The sequence below is a fragment of the Sporisorium graminicola genome, chromosome SGRAM_1 (genome assembly GCF_005498985.1).
Source record: "Sporisorium graminicola strain CBS 10092 chromosome SGRAM_1, whole genome shotgun sequence".
NCBI classification, from domain to species: Eukaryota; Fungi; Basidiomycota; class Ustilaginomycetes; order Ustilaginales; family Ustilaginaceae; genus Sporisorium; species Sporisorium graminicola.
The window spans coordinates 222,404-238,405 of record NC_043719.1 but is presented as its reverse complement, the minus strand read 5'-3'; the positions used below and the strand labels follow the sequence as shown (position 1 = coordinate 238,405).

Sequence of the window (16,002 nt, the reverse complement as noted above, 5' to 3'; positions counted from 1 at the left end):
GCTGTGATACTCCTGAATGACGAACGGTTGTACACCGTGCATTGTAGCAGTAAACGTAAAGCTAGCACGCTCTCGCAGGAAACACGCACACTTGCACGCTGGCTGTTGATCGCTTCATTGCGACTATTGCGACTCTTGTGATTGGTTTTAGGCAGCTAAGAGCGTCTGCTTCATCTTTTCGAACAACTGATCCACCTGTGTCGACCATTTCTTGGTCTCCGCCTCCACCTTCTTAGATTCCTTCTCCCCCTCGCTTTTTCCCACCACCTTGCGGTCGATATCCGACTTGATCTGTTTCTGCGCCTTGTGTCTGGCGTCTCTGATGCTGACTCTGGCATTTTCGCATATGCGCGTCAGGTCCTTGACCATGGCCTGGCGCGACTCGGTGGTGGGTTGCGGGATGGCAACGCGCAGCACGTTTTCGTCTCCCGTCTGGGTTTGTGGGGTGAGGTTGAGCTGCGACGTGTAGACGGCGCGTTCGATGTGTTTGACCATCTCCGGGTCGAAGGCGGTCACGATCAGTGCGTTGTCGCGTACGCCGACGGTGGCGAACTCGCGCAACGGGTGGAGCGTCTTAGACCCGCCAGAGGGGAGTTCGACTTTGATATTGTCCAGAAGCGAAGGGTCGGCGCGGCCAAAGGAGCCGACGAGCGTCGATGTGGTGGATCGACAGCGTTCGACCGCGCGCGACATGTGAGACGAGATGGCGTCAAAGTCGAACGCCTCGTCGGGCAAGTCTTGGTTGCGAGTCGATGTTTTGTATTCAGAGTCGGAAGGCTGTTCGGAATCGCCACGCTTGGACTTGGCGCCGCGTGAGGTGGCTTGGGCTCCGCGATTGCCCTTGGATCCTTTACCTTTTGTTTTCATCACGGGCACGTCGTCGGCGTCTGCTGCATTCGGGTCGATGTACTGTGCAGAGGAGCGCTTGGATTTGAAGCGAGTTTGCATCGACAGCATGGGGAGGTGAGATGGTGCAGATGAGGAGCGCATGGATGGGATGTGCCTTGGCGCGAGTATGGCAGTGGAGATCATCCTCGAACCGTGCAATGTCGAAGCGGTGCCAGCGACGACGCTTGCCCGAGTCGCCGAGGATCGCAGACCGTGAAGCATGCTTGCGGCGCGGGTTGCAGTTGCCGCTGTCATGTTTGCTTCAATGTAAAGTGATGGTCAAGATGCAGAGCCGTGGAGCGCAGAGCTCAAGAAGAAAGAAGGGGCCCAATGTCTAGCTCTGCAAAAATCTGTCATCACACGAGCAGCACATCGGCCTAACATTCTCGGAAAATAACTCGAGGTGGAGGTTTGAGCCGGAAAAGCGGTGCCGTGAAAATGACGCTGCAGAGCAGTCTGTGCATGACAGTGCAACAGCGGGGGAAAGAATGCGGGATCCGTCAGACCCTGAACGTGTTCCGCATCTTCTCTCGCACTCATCTTCCCTTCCTCCCTCTCTCTCTCTCCGACATGGAACGATCGTCATCCCTCAGGATGGAATACCTCAAGATCGCCCACCAGGTCATCACAGAACCTCTGCTGTGCCACCTCAACCTCCTCACTCCAGGAGGCGGCGATCCCACCTTTGGCCGCTCCGAGATCCCGTATTCGGCCGCCGAGCATCGGCTCATCTACTCGAACCCGGAAGTATCTGCCATCCGACGTCGTGTTCTCATCCCTGCACACTCGCTGCTCGAATCAGGTTCCTGGGACAAGGAAAAATGGTCGTGGGTCACCTACTACATCTGGACGTGCCCGGCTGCGCTCGAATCCGAGCAGCTGCATAGTGACATCGTCATGGCGCACGGCATCAACGACTATGCAGGCAAGCTCGCACCACATGCACTGCATTTTATGAAGCGCGGCTTTAGGGTGATTGCGATTGACTTGCCCTCGTTCGGGCGTAGTACCGGTCTGCACGGGTATCTGCCCAGCATGAAGATCAATGCTAGAGCTATGCATGCTGTGGTGATGGACGTCCGAACGTGGGATGAGGAGAGCGGGTTGCTGGGCAGAGCGGGGAGGGAGAGGAAGCTTTTCGCTGAGGGGCACTCGATGGGCGCTTTCACGGTGCTGTACTATGCTGCGCTCTACCCACCGCTGATGCCGGGCAATGACGGTGGGCCCGACCTAAGCCTCAAGCAGGTGCCTAGCGAGCAAGCCAAGACGACCACAGACGAGGATTTGGTGGAAGAAGCCCTTAGAGCACATGAGCATACCCCGCTAGCACACCACCGTCCCGAACACACCAACGGGTCTTCGTCCACCTCGTCCGCCGTCCTGCCCGGCAAACCAACCCCTTACCGCCCCAGCCTTTCCGGCGTCGCAGTCGCAGCACCCATGATCACCATCTCGTCCCAATCGCGCCCCAACAAGGCCATTGAATACATCGCACACGTCCTCCGATTCTTTGCCGGCCGTCTGCCCCTCGCCTCCGCCATCAAGGGCAATGTGTCGGACGATCCACGCGTCGAAGATGAATTCAACGCGGATCCGCTCACGTACAAGGGCAAGGTGCGCATCTCGACCGGTCTGGCAATCCTGGATGGCATCGACGACCTCGCTGCTAAGGCGCACCTCATCACTTGCCCGCTGACGATCCATCATGGTGCCAATGATAGGGTCACGGACCCGAATGGGAGCAAGCAGTTCTTCGAGAAGGTGGGCACACCCAAGGAGCACAAGTCGATCAAGATCTGGCCGGGTTATGAACATGGTATGTCAGCTTTTCCCCAGCTTCGGGGCAGGACTTGCACATGCGAGCTTCGTAGCGTTGGTTTACTGACTCTATTGGGCTTGCGCCGTACTAGTCATGATGAAAAACGTGCAAGGCATGTCGGAAGAAGATACGCAAAAGACGCGCGCCGTGCTCACCGAGATTGTAAGTATTACCACCATTCAACCCGCTCCTCTGACTGCTGCTGTACGCTGACTTGTCTCAAACCCACTCATATCGTCTCGGCGCAATCGTTGCATTGATGCAGGGCGACTGGCTCGTCGCTCAAGCGCGCAAGTAGACTGCATTCCACTGTTAGATATAGACCCGCTGCAAACCTTCGCGCACCGCAATGGCCAGAACACTTCCTCCATCGATCCGTCTAACGCAATCCGAACCCCTGATAATGCTCGATGGCGATCCCCACCTTGTTCTCCAGCAGCTGTAGTGACGGGTACGTAGGGAGGAACAACGTCGACGTGCATGTCGATGACCAGGGAAGGGGCCACGAGCGCGAATCTGTTCCGTCGGTTGCGACGACGTGGATGCGCAGCCCGATACCTCTCGCGCCTGTCGCCGGAAGATCCTCTGCACCTGTGATGAACGCGAGCAATCTGCGCTGGTGGAGAGGACTGAGATTGGACCAGGTGTTCCAGAACCAGTCTACCACATGTCCCGCCGCTTTGGACGAGGGGAAGATGACCTCGGTTGACGCAGTGATATCCGCCACATCTAGCGGCGTAGACAGCGCCGAAGCAGATGAGGGCGCGGAAAGAATGGCCTGGCCGATCTCGTCGGCACTGAACAGCGACAGAGCCAGGCCGCCCCTACCGATCAATTCCGTAGCAGACTCTGCCCCGCTTGCGTTGAGCCAGCTGCCGGAAGGCATGACGCTCTGCCACGCCTCTCGGAACGCCAGCACCTGTCTCTTGACTGATCCCACGACGACGCGCCACACGAGTTTCGAGACGTACTCCCGCCGCTCGGCCAGCTTAACGCTCCGATGCCGGCCACCGGGCGCAAGGTCGAGGGTTTGGATCTCGCCTGAGGCGGTGCGGATCGTGGTGCTCCATGTGAGCGTGAAAGTGCTGTCGAACTGTTTTTCCGCTTCATCCTCTGACGGGGCGTTCCAGTCGAGGACGGATTGGAGAGACTTGGCGAGCGCCGGGTCGGCGAATTCGAGGTCGACAGGATCCAGCACCAGCTGGTCCAGCTTGGGCGCTGTGGCGATCTTGAACGCGACGGGCGGCAGTGTGAAGGGAAGGGCGAGCTTGGTCGTGTGCAGCGCGGCGAGGGCGAGCAGCAACCCGAGGAACGCTGCTGTATCTTCGGTATCCTTTTCGTCCGAGGAAGGGGAAGGGATGAACCATCCATGCGGACCAATGACGTTGCCCACGCCGGTCCAAGTCGACGCGACAGTAGCAAACCACTCCCTCGCCGGGCCTCCACCGTCCGCCGCCTGTTCGCCCGCAAACTCGACCCGCAACCCACGCTGCACCACCACCGCCGATTCGAGGAGTTGCACCATCAACCCACGACTCTGCTCCCACGCCTGCTCGCGCTCAATCTTCAGGTTGAGGCTGCTCAGCTGCACTACCAGCTCCGCATCCGTTTCCCCTGCAGACTGGAGAGCAAACCGCTGAATGCTTAAAGAATCTCGCGGAGGAGTACGCGCCAGACGCAGCTCGTTTTCGAGCTGCAAAATGCGCACCTTGGCACCGAGCGACAGGAGGAAGGGCCAGCGGCACACGTTGAAGCGGGCCATCTCCACAGCAGGGGTGGCAGTCGCGCCGCGGACGAGCGATGCAGAGTGGTGGACAAAGTGCTCGAGGAACGGCGCGAGGTCGAGCACGGTGCAGTAGAAGGCGTGTGCAGGAAGCCGGGTTGCCGCTGGGCGGCTCGAGTTGAGTGTATAGCAGAGCGAGAGGAAGGAGGCTGTGGAGACGAGGGTGCTATCTTGCGTCTCGGTGAGCACGGTCGGGTCGGACGACATTTGCTGCCCGCAGAGTCCGACGAGCTCGCCGACGAGGTCGACAAGTGCGTCAGAACCTGAGGCGTAATTAATGTATGCGAGGACTTGAGACAGCAGCGTGGTGGGTGTGCAGGTGGAGCTGTTCGGCAGACGATGGAAGGTGTCGAGTAGGTACAAGAATGTTTGTTGCAATGCCGGTTTGAGGTCTGCGTTGTTGGTGTTGGTGGGACGTAGTAACTGCATGGAGAAGAGACGGGATAGCGTCAGGACGAGATCCTTGCGTGTCGATTCGAGGATGGTATCCATTAGATGGCGCAGACCCTGTAACACGGAATGCCGCACTTGGATGAGCAGTGATGGTGGTAGAATTGAGAAGTCGATCTGTTGCTGCTGTGACGCGAGCCCGATGGGAAGGAGGTCATCTGCTAGGACGGGGTTCAAGCTTGATGCGGTCCACGTCTGAGGGTCTGCAGTTCGAGCCTGTATAGCCGCGAGAAGCGTCTGCAACGGTGGCACGTCGTCGACATTCGACGAACGTGTTTCATCGGAGGCAACCCTTGCTTGAATGGCTAAAAGGTTGTGGCACCGTCTGCACTCGTCTACGAGCTTCTGCAGGTCCATGCTTCGCAACCGCTCTTGCTCCTCCCCAATCATGCCCGTCCTTGGGGGAGCAGCATCGAGCGCTCGACTGTTCTCCACATCGACTTCTACCGCTGTCATGGAGACGGGAACAGTAGAATGACCAGCATCGATCTTAGCCCGGACCTTGTTGCGCACATGTTTCTGATTATGCCTCCGGTAGATCCTTGGCCCCATATGCGCCGCGCCCAATTCCTCGTCCACATTGGCGAGCACCCTCAGCGGCTCTCCGCCGAACGTCGTGGTTGCAAACATGGCTAGACCTGGACTCAGCCCCGGTTGCTGCCAGGGCGAGCTGGACCTGCTCGTCGAAGCAGAAGCCGACAAATCGCGGAAGACGATCGACGACATGGTTGCGCCGCGCGACGACACCTCCCCTTGATCGTCGTCCCCATCATCGCCGAGATCATGCATGACAGTGTCGTCAACCTGGTCGTAATCGAGCAGAGAGTGTATACGTGATGCTGACGGGTCGCTGCGGGTGATGTGTGAGCGTTTGCGGGAGCCGTGACTGGCAGCTCGCTGAGCAAGCTCCTGCTTGCGCGTCGGATACGGATTGAACGAGGAGCTCGAGATGAGCGACGGATCAGTGCTGGAGAAGGAAGCGCTGGGACGAGCAAAGGGGCGTCGCACTTGTGGCGACGAAAGCGGTGGGAATGCTGATGACGACGAAGGCGTTGGTTCGCGTGAAGAGGATGCGGTAGGTGGAGCGGGAGAGGTGGAGGAGGAAGATGATGGTGCCGCCCAGCTCTTCTTCGGACCCCAGGCAGGACGCCGAGACCCTGTGCTACCATCCATGTTGGTCGTATAAGCTCGTCGCCGGTTAGCGTGTTGAACGGCTCGAGTGTGATCAAGGGCGAAGTGCGAAGCAATCAGGAGGACACACCGAGGTTTAGGAGTATGGTTGTGGCGAATTGACCCAAGTTTTTCCCGGTTCTCGGAGAAAAAGAAGAAATGCAAAGCCGAGTTGATCATTCTGTGGAAGCATTTTAGCGCCCCTTTTTTGACACTCAATTTTTTATCTTTGGTGACACCGCAAGAGACACGAGCATCAACATTGTCGACATGGTTAACATTAGACGATGCAGATTCGAGCATTACAAATAAGTTACAGCAACTTGGTCAAGCCATCGCATCCGCACTAGGCCTGGGCAACTTGAGACTCGACGTCCTTGGTCCATTTTTGTGGGCTGGCCTGGAGGGTGACGTTGTTGACCGAAGCACCCGAGCTGCCCTCGCCAGCCTTGCCGTGCATCGGCAGTTCAGCCCTTGCACCCTGGCTGGGGTCCCACTCGTCACCGCCGTGTAGGTAGACCAAAGGCAGAGCCAGCAGAGCAGCACCGATGATGTTGCCGATGAAGCTCGCAATGATGCTCTTCCAGATGTACTCGCCGACGCTGAAGTTGGTGAGCTTGGTCATAAGGGCTGCGTTGATGAGGAACATGTTGGCCACCACGTGTTCGAAGCCAGCGGCGACGAAGACAAAGATTGGGAACCAACTGGCGACGACTTTGGAGACAACGTCCTTGGCGAGTGAAGCTTGGAAGACGGCGATGCACACGAGCACGTTACATCCGATAGCACGCAGCCAGAGCTCTCGGAAGTTGATCGCCGACACCTTGGCGTCGGCCCCAGTGGCAGCGCCTTTGTTCATAGCAGCCGTGTAGATGTCGGAGAAATGGACGAGGAATGCGGCGTAGATGAGTGCGCCGACGAGGTTTCCAATAAACGTGATGGCCCAACCGTACAAGAACGCCCAAATGGGCACGCGGCGCTTGACGGTGGCCATGATGAAGACGGCCATCTCACCCGTGACGAGGTCCGCTTGGAGGAGGACGATCATGACGAGACCCACGGGGAAGACGGCACCCTGGAGGATCTTGAGCAGACCAGGGGCGTTGGTAGCAAACCACGGGTTGGCGCTCATGATTTGGACGAGCATGCCACCAGTCGAAAGCACTGTATTGGTTCCGAAGTAGTCGCAAAGTGTGAGCATCGATCAAGTGGTTGGGCGGTTGCCATGACGACAACATAGCTACGATGAAGATGAAGACTTACAGAAACCGGCCATGATACCTTTGACGAAACGCTTTCCAACAGACATGTGGTGTTTGCGTGGACCGGCTTCGATCCACGCCCACGTTGCCTGTTCCAGGCTGAGCATTTGCGACATGGTGATAGAGGTGTAGTTCGAGAATGCAGGAGACTTGGGCGAGTTTTCCTCTCTTTGTGGTGAGGTGTTGTCTAGAACGAAAGGAAGAGGTGGGGGAAGTGAAACGACAAGACGGTGATTCTTTATACTGCAATAGCATGAAGTCGCGTTGGACGACGCATGAATCGAGAGCCTCCCCAGACTCACTCTTGGCCCACGTCACTTCTGTCACACAACAAGAAGTTCCTTGTTTGCGCTCTTATCTCTCGCTTCGAACAGGATCTGAATCCGTTGCGCGGGGGTAAGCATGGCCATAAATTTTTTCAGACCACTCTGCAGTTCGAGACGGACAAAGAGGGAGATGCTACCGTCCAATCCTGAGGAAGGTCAGATTGATAAGCCCTCCTTGCTTCTTCGACCGGCCTTTGGGTTTCGACTCCGCATCTGGTGCGCTAAGTTAGCTTAGCGCATTTCCTAGTTTGTAAGACCAGAATTGGGGTTTCGGGTATGCAGGCAGGCCGACCACGGTGCTTATCTTCGGGGAACCGATTCTACGTGACGATGTAATGCAGTAGCACCGAGTGGATCGGAGTGCTGTTTGCGATGCGATGGGAGAGCATAGCGATCAAATGCCGCGGGGGCAGAGAGCGGTGGTGGAAAGATTGATATTCTTTCAATCGCGATGAACGGCGAAGCACGCTGATAAGCAACCGAGCATGCCAAGCAACCAAGAGAATTTTGGCGCGTGAAGCAACTAGTTTGTATAAGCGAGCTCGCCTCATAGATAAGGAGAGTGCAACAGAAATGCCCCGCTTGACTCGACCCGCGCGCACTAAATTGGCGACCTCGCTGCTCATGCTTTCTTCGGTGATTGTCATTGTCTTCCTTTCTCCCCACGCTGCAGCGTCGAGAGGGTGCCGTAATGATAAGAAGACGACAGCCACGAAGCGCGGACTCTGGCATCTCGAAGGCTCCAAGAGGCAATCAGCCCCATGACGACGGTCTCTCCCATCGTTTTCCTTCTCAGAATAAAGTGGTTCTTCGGTAGGGACAACTCCAATGTGAATCGCCGCCCGTCCGGCGGGAGGTGCGGGTGCCTAGAGCGGCTCACTAACCGAAGCAGAACCTCGTAAAACGCCACGCAAGGAGGCTTATCACAAACAAACGCTCAGACTGTGTTTGTGGAACGAACCCGAAAAACTTGCTTGCTTAGTCCAATGTGTATGTTATGCGTCTACAGTGAAATGGTACAGTATGTGCAATGGGTCCGAGACAATGGGAGCAGGACATCAACACCAGAACGGGAGAGTTAGGCAGAGACAGAGGTGAAGAGCTTGAGGCCGTCGTCGGTGAGCTCAGCGCGGAGGTCTTCGATGTTGGCACCAGCGGGGAGGTCAAAGGTCCTTTCCACTTTAGCCTGTGCAGGCGCAGCGCGGGTGAAGCTGACCTCGACAAAGTCATCGTCGTTGGTGTCAGCGTCTGGAGTGGCAATCTCGTTACCGTTCTCGTCGACGTCGGAAACACGGGCTCGCTTGGGAGAGCGCGATCGACCGCGGCGAGAAGAGCTGTCGCTCGGCGTAGGGCTAGCAGCGCGACCAGGCGAAGATGAGGCGTCATCGGTGGTGGACGAAGTGGGCTGATTGTTCCAAAGCCCGGAGACGGTCACCTTGCGCTGAGTCTCGTCGACTGAGACGTTGATCTGATCGGCACGAACGGTGGACTTGTCGAAGCTCGGGTCGGCGGGGAAGGCATGCGTGAAGACGATCTGTTCTGTCTTGGTGGAAGTCACCGGAGCAGGAGAAGGCGAGGCCGCAATGGTGGGAGAAGTGGGTACGGGTCCGACCTCTTCAGGGTCCTCGTCGGTGGCCATAAGAGCTGCTGCTGCCGCGGCGGCCGTCTCGTCGCTGTCCACTTCCATAGCTGGCTTGATGTCCTCATCGTTGTCCTGAGCCTTGCCCTTGCCCTTGATATCGACAGCCGGAGTCTGAGGAGCGGCCGCAGCAGTGCTGGTGGATTGGTAGGTGTCGTTCTTGTGAGCCAGTTCGACTTCGTCCATCTCGCTGCCGTCCTCGTCGTTATGCTGCTGGCATGCGCGGTAGAACTCATTGAGACCGCCAAAGATCAGATCCTCTAGAGCGAGGAAGAGGTGCTTGGATTGGTCCTCGGCTGCCTTGGCAGCAGCAATGCGCTGGCGCTCCTTCTCGATGGCGTAGGCCTTGCGGCGCTGGTACTCTTGGTACTGCTGACGGCGCTGAGCTTCCTGTCGCTGGCGGTGGAGCTGTTCAAGTTGGTATCTGCGCTGGGCCTCGCGCTGCTGCAACTCGAGGATGTGCTGGAAGTAGGCTTGAGCCTGGCGCTCTCGCTCTTCCGCTTCGCGACGTGCAGCGGCTGCCTTTGCTCGGCGGGCGGCTTCGGCGCGAGCGGCGCGCTGAGCCTGGGCACGAGCATGAGCGGCGCGCTCCTGTTGTATTGCATCGAAGAGCGCGTCTGCAAACGACGGGTGGCTGTCAAAGCCGCATCCGCTGAAGACGTTGCTGGAGGGACCGGCACCGAAGGCAGTGGTGCGAGCAGTAGGGCCCTGACGCGGGTGAGCGGCAAAGACGTCGGCGGGGAAGAAGAACTCCATGGTAGATGCGGGGATGGTTTGCTTGACGTGTGTGGGGGCGCGAGTAGGCAAGACGGTTTAGAGCGTTCCTGAGTCAGAGGAGTGTAGTCGAGTGTTGGTCTGATGGAGAGAGAGGATCGAAGGGAAGGAGCTGAGGGAGTCCACTTTATAGGGATTAGCTTAACTGGAGGTGGATGCTGCGCTGCGCAGCATGACGACGCCGTTGCTGTCCTTCTACGACTCAGCTGTGCTGCGGGGTTGAGGGGCAACTGCGCAAAGCTCAGTTGCTGAAGGACTGTGTTTGACAGCCCGAAAGCTTAAACTCCGAAGGCGTCAGTGTGCCACGCAGCTGGACCCTGAATTGGCCATCAACTTTGTGGGATCGACGAGCGCAATAGACGGCTGTCGACGCTCAGGGATGCAGACAGAAGGCGTTGGAACCAGGCTATCTGCGTGTCGATGGACCCTGTCCATCTTTCTAGAGACTCATGGAAGCAGCGAGAACAGCTGAGACTCGACGCGGGGTAAACGTCGAAATTCGTCGACTCTGCACAGCGAACCTTCTCGCAATTTCCAGCTCTTCGCCCAAATAAAGTCTTCGGAAAAAGAACAACATCTGCAATTTAACAAATTGGGCGGGACGGGCGATCTCCCGATCCCATCGAAGCTTCCCCTTCAGCAGAAAACACACTTGGCGTTGCAGTCCCCGCCTTGCAGGCACATGGTTGACAGGGGTTATTTCAGATCGGCAGCCGATTGACGCAAGGTCTACAGCGATGATTGATGGTAGGCATGGCCGAAGGGACGTTAGACTCGCAGTGGGTAGCAAGAGACACTGACCGAGGTGCATCATCGTCGTTGTCTGCCTCGGTTGCAGCGGGGCTCGTGGCGTGTTTCGAACAACACGCGGCCCTCTGCTGTCCAGTCTGAATCTGTTTGCTCCGAGTCTGCTGTCCTCAACACGGCAGTTTTGCGAGGGGAACTCTCACCGATGCACCCAATGGCCTGCTCGCACCGGCATTCATGTTGCCCGTAAATGCAGCTTGCTCACGGATGCCCGACGACGAGCAACACGGATAGAGCTCGGTGTCCACCCTTTACCTTCGGCCACTAGTTTAGCGCACAGGTGGAAGGTGAAGGAAGACAAAGGACAACCGACCTGTGCAAGTTTTGTCTTCGACTCGTTCTGACGACCTGCACACTCACACGCGCAAGCTCAGGCACGCACCCCTTCGTCGGGTCTCAGTGGCCACCGACAGAGTTGCATGATACCCATTCATTCATGCAGCTACGCGCAGGATTTGACCTTTACTTTAGACTTCGCATGTGACTGGCAACGCTTTGCTCGTGAGCAGTACCAACACATCGAGCACGGCATCGAAGAGCTAGGCTCAGATCCAACTTACTTGGATGAACGACTGGCTCCGAGTCGTCGCTGAACGGACAAGTCGTGGAGGATCGACAGGGTCAGCGAGACATAGCAGGAGTTGCCAGCTGCCTCGGCAAAAATCTGCAGAGCCTCGCCGATCTGCGAAATTCATGCTTAAAATGCAATATCCTATGCAATTTCCTACGCAAATTGCCCCTCTTCGACTTTTCCCTTTCTTTGGCTCTCGCTGCGGGCCGCGGCACAGAGCAAGAGCTCAAGCCGCCGTTCCTAAGCGCAACGGACGTCCTTGGCCGCTCCACATCACGAAAAAAAAACTCGCAACAAGGAAGAAGCTGAGATCAACGACTTCCAAATTCAGCACACGCAGTCAGTCAAGTCAGCTGCCCCTCTTCGCTCTTCCAAGCTCCGACTGGATCTCGATCCTGACTATTGCAGAGCGAAGCCACCCCCTCATTTGCTTTGCTCACTTGAGACTTGCACCACCACCATCGTCCCTACACCTCCTGATCTTCCTTCTCCTACAACCATCATCCACTGTCTCTTTCCTTTCTTGCGCAGTGATCTCTCCACTTTCTTTTCAAGCCTCGCTCTTCTCAACATGGCTCCGCTCGCAAACTTGTTGGTCGTCGCGGCCATTCTCGCCGCCCCAGCTTTGGCTGCTGTTGCCTCTCCAAACCTCGCTGTCCGCCAGTACCAAGACCCAAACTCGGAACTCGTCATCAACAACCCTGCCTGCGACTTCTACCAGTGCATCATCTACTGGGTGCCCGGCACGCAGGTTGCCGTCAACTGGGTCAACCCGCCCTCGAGCGGTGATGTGCAGATCGATCTCATGACCAACAACGACACGGATGTCGTCTACAATGTCGGCACTGCTCCTTCCATATCCAACACCTGCGATGCCGGCGCCGGGTTCGGCCAGCCTGGTCCCAACGGTGCTCAGTGCGGTGGGTTTGTCTTCACCGTTCCCAGCTCGTGGAATGCTGGCAACTACTCGTCGCTGCGTGCCATGTCGATGGCCAATCAGGAGGTGCGGTCTTACACCGACAAGATCTACATTACGCACAACAGCAGCACCTCCAACAACGTTGCGCTTTCCATCGTCAGTGGGTCGACTGTAGGCGGCGGCTCGGCTAGCTCTACCGCTGCCTCGTCGTCGACGAGTACCGCAGGCGCAGGTGCGACCACGGCCAAGTCTTCCGGAAGTGCATCTGCTACCAGCACTGGTGCTTCTGCATCCCGATCCAGCAGCACGGCAAGCAGAACCAGCTCGGGAAGCGGTGCTTCTTCCACCGGCTCTCCCAACAGCGGCGCTCTCGCTGGTGTTAGTGCTAGCAGTGCTGCTTTCTCCCTCGCTGCTGTCTTGACTGTTGGTCTTGGCACCCTGCTCTAATTTGCTTCTCCTTAGACTTGCTTTGCCTCCCTGCAATGCACCCAAGCTCCAGCTTGCGGCCAGCGATTCGATGTGGACCCTTTATTCTCTTAGCTGTTCCTTGGTCATCTTTCGCACCTCTCTAGCATCACACAATCATTTGCACTCATGCCTCATCACACTATCAGTTGTTCTCGGTTTCTTGCCACTCAACATTCAGCACTCGGCCTGTCGACGTGCCTCGTGGGGTTCAGCTGCAACCTGACAGCGACGCCTCTCGGGTTTTCACTCTCTCGCTTGTTTATACAATATTCTCAAATCAACTCAACTCTCAAATCAACTCAACTCGTTGCTGATCTCAGCTGCTGACTGTGGTGTGGTCGTAAGGTGAAGCAACGATATGAATCCAGCAACGTCGATACTGAAGCTAGGCATGAGCTTATGGTAAGAAGGCGTTCATCAAGTGACCGATTGTGCGAGGAAAGATCACCGATCGCGTCCGATTCGAGTTGAGTGAACATTCGGTCGAAAATTGGCCGGGCAGAAGGCCGTCTCTGAGACCGAAAGACGGCAGCGGCATCGTGCGCACGGTCGGCAGAAATGCTTGCTTTGCTCATCGCTGTCTACTGCCTCTCAAACCTCTACACTCCATACCAGGTTCACCGTCATAACCGACATAAAGGACAACGTCGATTTTGCCATCTTCGTAGGAAGCCATCGCCACGATGTCAACCAAGGACAGCAAGCAAGACGATGGGCCGGATCCCATCCTGCTCTCGCTCTTCGCCAACCGCTTCATGTCCGTCGCCGAATCCATGGGCAAGTCTTTGCAGCAAACGTCGATCTCGACCAACATCAAAGAACGTCTCGACTTTTCGTGCGCACTTTTCAGTCCCGATGGCTCGCTTGTGGCCAACGCGCCGCATCTGCCCGTGCACCTCGGATCCATGTCGTTTGCCGTCAAGTTCCAGGTGGACTACCTTGCCTCGATCGGTGAAAAGATGAAGCGCGGCGATGTCATCATGGCCAACATGCCTGTGGCCGGTGGATCGCATCTGCCTGATATCACGTGCATCACGCCTTGCCATGCGGAAGATTCGGACGAGATCATCTTCTTTTGTGCCAGCAGAGGTCACCATGCCGATATCGGAGGCATCACGGCAGGTTCGATGCCGCCGACGTCCAAAACGCTGTTCGAGGAGGGTGCGAGGATCAAGTCGTTCAAGATCGTCAGCGAAGGCAAGTTTGACCGTAAAGGACTGGAAAAGTACATGCTGGAAGAGCCCGCCCAGTATCCAGGGTGTTCGGGAACCAGGTGCTTCCGAGACGTCGAGAGTGATCTGCAGGCTCAAATCGCCGCCAACCAAAAGGGCATCAACTTGATCCACATGCTCGTGGCAGAGTGGGGGCTCGACATGGTACAGCAATACATGGAATACATCCGAAACAATGCTGAACAGGCGGTCCGCTCGCTGCTTCGCGATGCGGCAAAGCGACAGGGCACCCAGCTCCACGCGATCGAATACATGGACGATGGCACGCCGATCGAGCTCAGCGTCGACATTGACATCGAGAAAGGATCGGCGACATTCGACTTTGAAGGCACAGGTCCCGAGGTGGCGGCCAACTTCAACTGCCCTCGCTCGGTCGTCTCGAGTGCGATTATCTACTGTCTTCGCTCCATGGTCTCGTCCGAGATCCCACTGAATCAGGGCTGCTTGACACCGATCGACATTCGTATCCCCAAAGGCTCCCTGCTGGACCCGTCCGAGACAGCAGCGGTGGTGGGCGGCAACGTGCTCACCAGCCAACGCATCACTGATGTGGTGCTCAAGGCCTTCAACGCCGCCGCAGCCAGTCAGGGCGATACCAACAACCTCACATTCGGTCTCGGTGGAAAAGATAAGGAGGGAAACCACGTCGAAGGGTTCGGATACTACGAGACCATCGCCGGTGGTTCTGGCGCTGGCCCATACTGGCACGGCACGTCCGGTGTGCACACACACATGACCAACACGCGCATCACGGATCCCGAGATCATGGAAAGGCGTTACCCCGTGCTGCTGCGCGAATTTTCACTCCGAGACGGTTCGGGCGGCGAAGGCGAGTTCCGAGGCGGAGACGGTGTGGTAAGGGACATTGAGTTCCTCAGTCCAGGCATTCAGGTGTCAATTCTAAGCGAGAGGCGGGTGTTCCAGCCATTCGGACTCGAAGGCGGAGAAAGTGCAGAGAAGGGAATTAACCTCTGGATCAAGCAGCGTCGACAGGAGGATGGAGATCTTCGTGAAGGCGAAGAGGAGGACAAAGCGCCTCCTCGCATCATCAACTTGGGCGGCAAAAACACGACACCCATGGGAAGGGGCGATCGGATCGTCATCAAAACGCCGGGTGGTGGTGGGTGGGGACGACAGGATGGTCATCCAGCGAAGCGGGGTACGAAGCGAGAGGGTGAGAGCGATGAGAAAGACGAAGAGGGCAAGGGCGAGAAGAAGGGTCCGATCAACGAACGCAATGCATCGGGCAGGATGGCGCCGCTGCTGAACGATGTCAGCACCTCTAATGGGGTGATCGCCAAGAGCGAGGATAACGTCGATCCTACCAGCGTTCACAGCGTGGTAAAGGCGGGCGCTCACCATACGACAAGAGCCAGGGGAAGCATGGCTGAGTGGAGCTCGTTACAGTTGGGTGCATGAGCTACGCGGTCGACGACTCATTCTTGCAATCTACTTTGTTGTTCTTTGATAACCGGGTCACGCTCCTTAATGCCAGATATGCATGCTGTGAGCCAAGGTCCGTATCAAAGCTTGATGGGATGTTGAAAGATGTTGCCTGCGTGCGAGAAGCAACGAGACGAAACAACGAGACGCACGATATGACCGGCCAAATCCGCGACCCTTGTTGCAAAACGCAGGCAAAAAACGCGGGGGCGGCTCGGACGCGCTCTGATTTTGTGAATCCTCCCACCCCATTCTCTGCTTCTTACTACGAGGAACCGATCAGCTGCCCATCATTGCCTCGGTAACTCAACATTGGTCCGGGTGTTCCACAAGCTGGACAGAAGTTTGGACCTGGAATTTGAGGTCACTTGAAAGACAGAAAAGGTACAAGGTGAAGGAGCGGGATTGAGCGAAACGAGGGGTGAACTTTTCCCCCGCATTCACACAAGAG

The 16,002-nt window shown here is 57.0% G+C and overlaps 7 protein-coding genes across 7 annotated transcripts; 3 read left to right on the top strand and 4 right to left on the bottom strand.

Moving 5' to 3' along the window:
- Positions 1 to 147: 147 nt before the first annotated feature.
- Positions 148 to 1,143, bottom strand: EX895_000106 (uncharacterized protein; the record flags this gene model as incomplete). The annotated part of the gene is made up of 1 exon (XM_029880707.1): positions 148 to 1,143. One exon carries the CDS (start codon positions 1,141 to 1,143, stop codon positions 148 to 150), a length of 996 nt encoding a protein of 331 aa, XP_029742093.1.
- A 315-nt stretch (positions 1,144 to 1,458) lies between these two features.
- Positions 1,459 to 3,005, top strand: EX895_000105 (uncharacterized protein; the record flags this gene model as incomplete). Its single annotated transcript, XM_029880706.1, has 3 exons — positions 1,459 to 2,704; positions 2,799 to 2,869; positions 2,973 to 3,005. 3 exons carry the CDS (start codon positions 1,459 to 1,461, stop codon positions 3,003 to 3,005), a joined length of 1,350 nt encoding a protein of 449 aa, XP_029742092.1.
- Positions 3,006 to 3,086: 81 nt separating this feature from the next.
- Positions 3,087 to 6,113, bottom strand: EX895_000104 (uncharacterized protein; the record flags this gene model as incomplete). The annotated part of the gene is made up of 1 exon (XM_029880705.1): positions 3,087 to 6,113. One exon carries the CDS (start codon positions 6,111 to 6,113, stop codon positions 3,087 to 3,089), a length of 3,027 nt encoding a protein of 1,008 aa, XP_029742091.1.
- Positions 6,114 to 6,456: 343 nt separating this feature from the next.
- On the bottom strand, positions 6,457 to 7,488 carry EX895_000103 (uncharacterized protein; the record flags this gene model as incomplete). The annotated part of the gene is made up of 2 exons (XM_029880704.1): positions 6,457 to 7,274; positions 7,374 to 7,488. 2 exons carry the CDS (start codon positions 7,486 to 7,488, stop codon positions 6,457 to 6,459), a joined length of 933 nt encoding a protein of 310 aa, XP_029742090.1.
- Positions 7,489 to 8,776: 1,288 nt separating this feature from the next.
- EX895_000102 (uncharacterized protein) lies at positions 8,777 to 10,093 on the bottom strand (the record flags this gene model as incomplete). The annotated part of the gene is made up of 1 exon (XM_029880703.1): positions 8,777 to 10,093. One exon carries the CDS (start codon positions 10,091 to 10,093, stop codon positions 8,777 to 8,779), a length of 1,317 nt encoding a protein of 438 aa, XP_029742089.1.
- A 1,967-nt stretch (positions 10,094 to 12,060) lies between these two features.
- Positions 12,061 to 12,855, top strand: EX895_000101 (uncharacterized protein; the record flags this gene model as incomplete). Its single annotated transcript, XM_029880702.1, has 1 exon — positions 12,061 to 12,855. One exon carries the CDS (start codon positions 12,061 to 12,063, stop codon positions 12,853 to 12,855), a length of 795 nt encoding a protein of 264 aa, XP_029742088.1.
- A 704-nt stretch (positions 12,856 to 13,559) lies between these two features.
- Positions 13,560 to 15,527, top strand: EX895_000100 (uncharacterized protein; the record flags this gene model as incomplete). Its single annotated transcript, XM_029880701.1, has 1 exon — positions 13,560 to 15,527. The coding sequence occupies one exon, from the start codon at positions 13,560 to 13,562 to the stop codon at positions 15,525 to 15,527; it is 1,968 nt and encodes a 655-aa protein (XP_029742087.1).
- Positions 15,528 to 16,002: the final 475 nt, after the last annotated feature.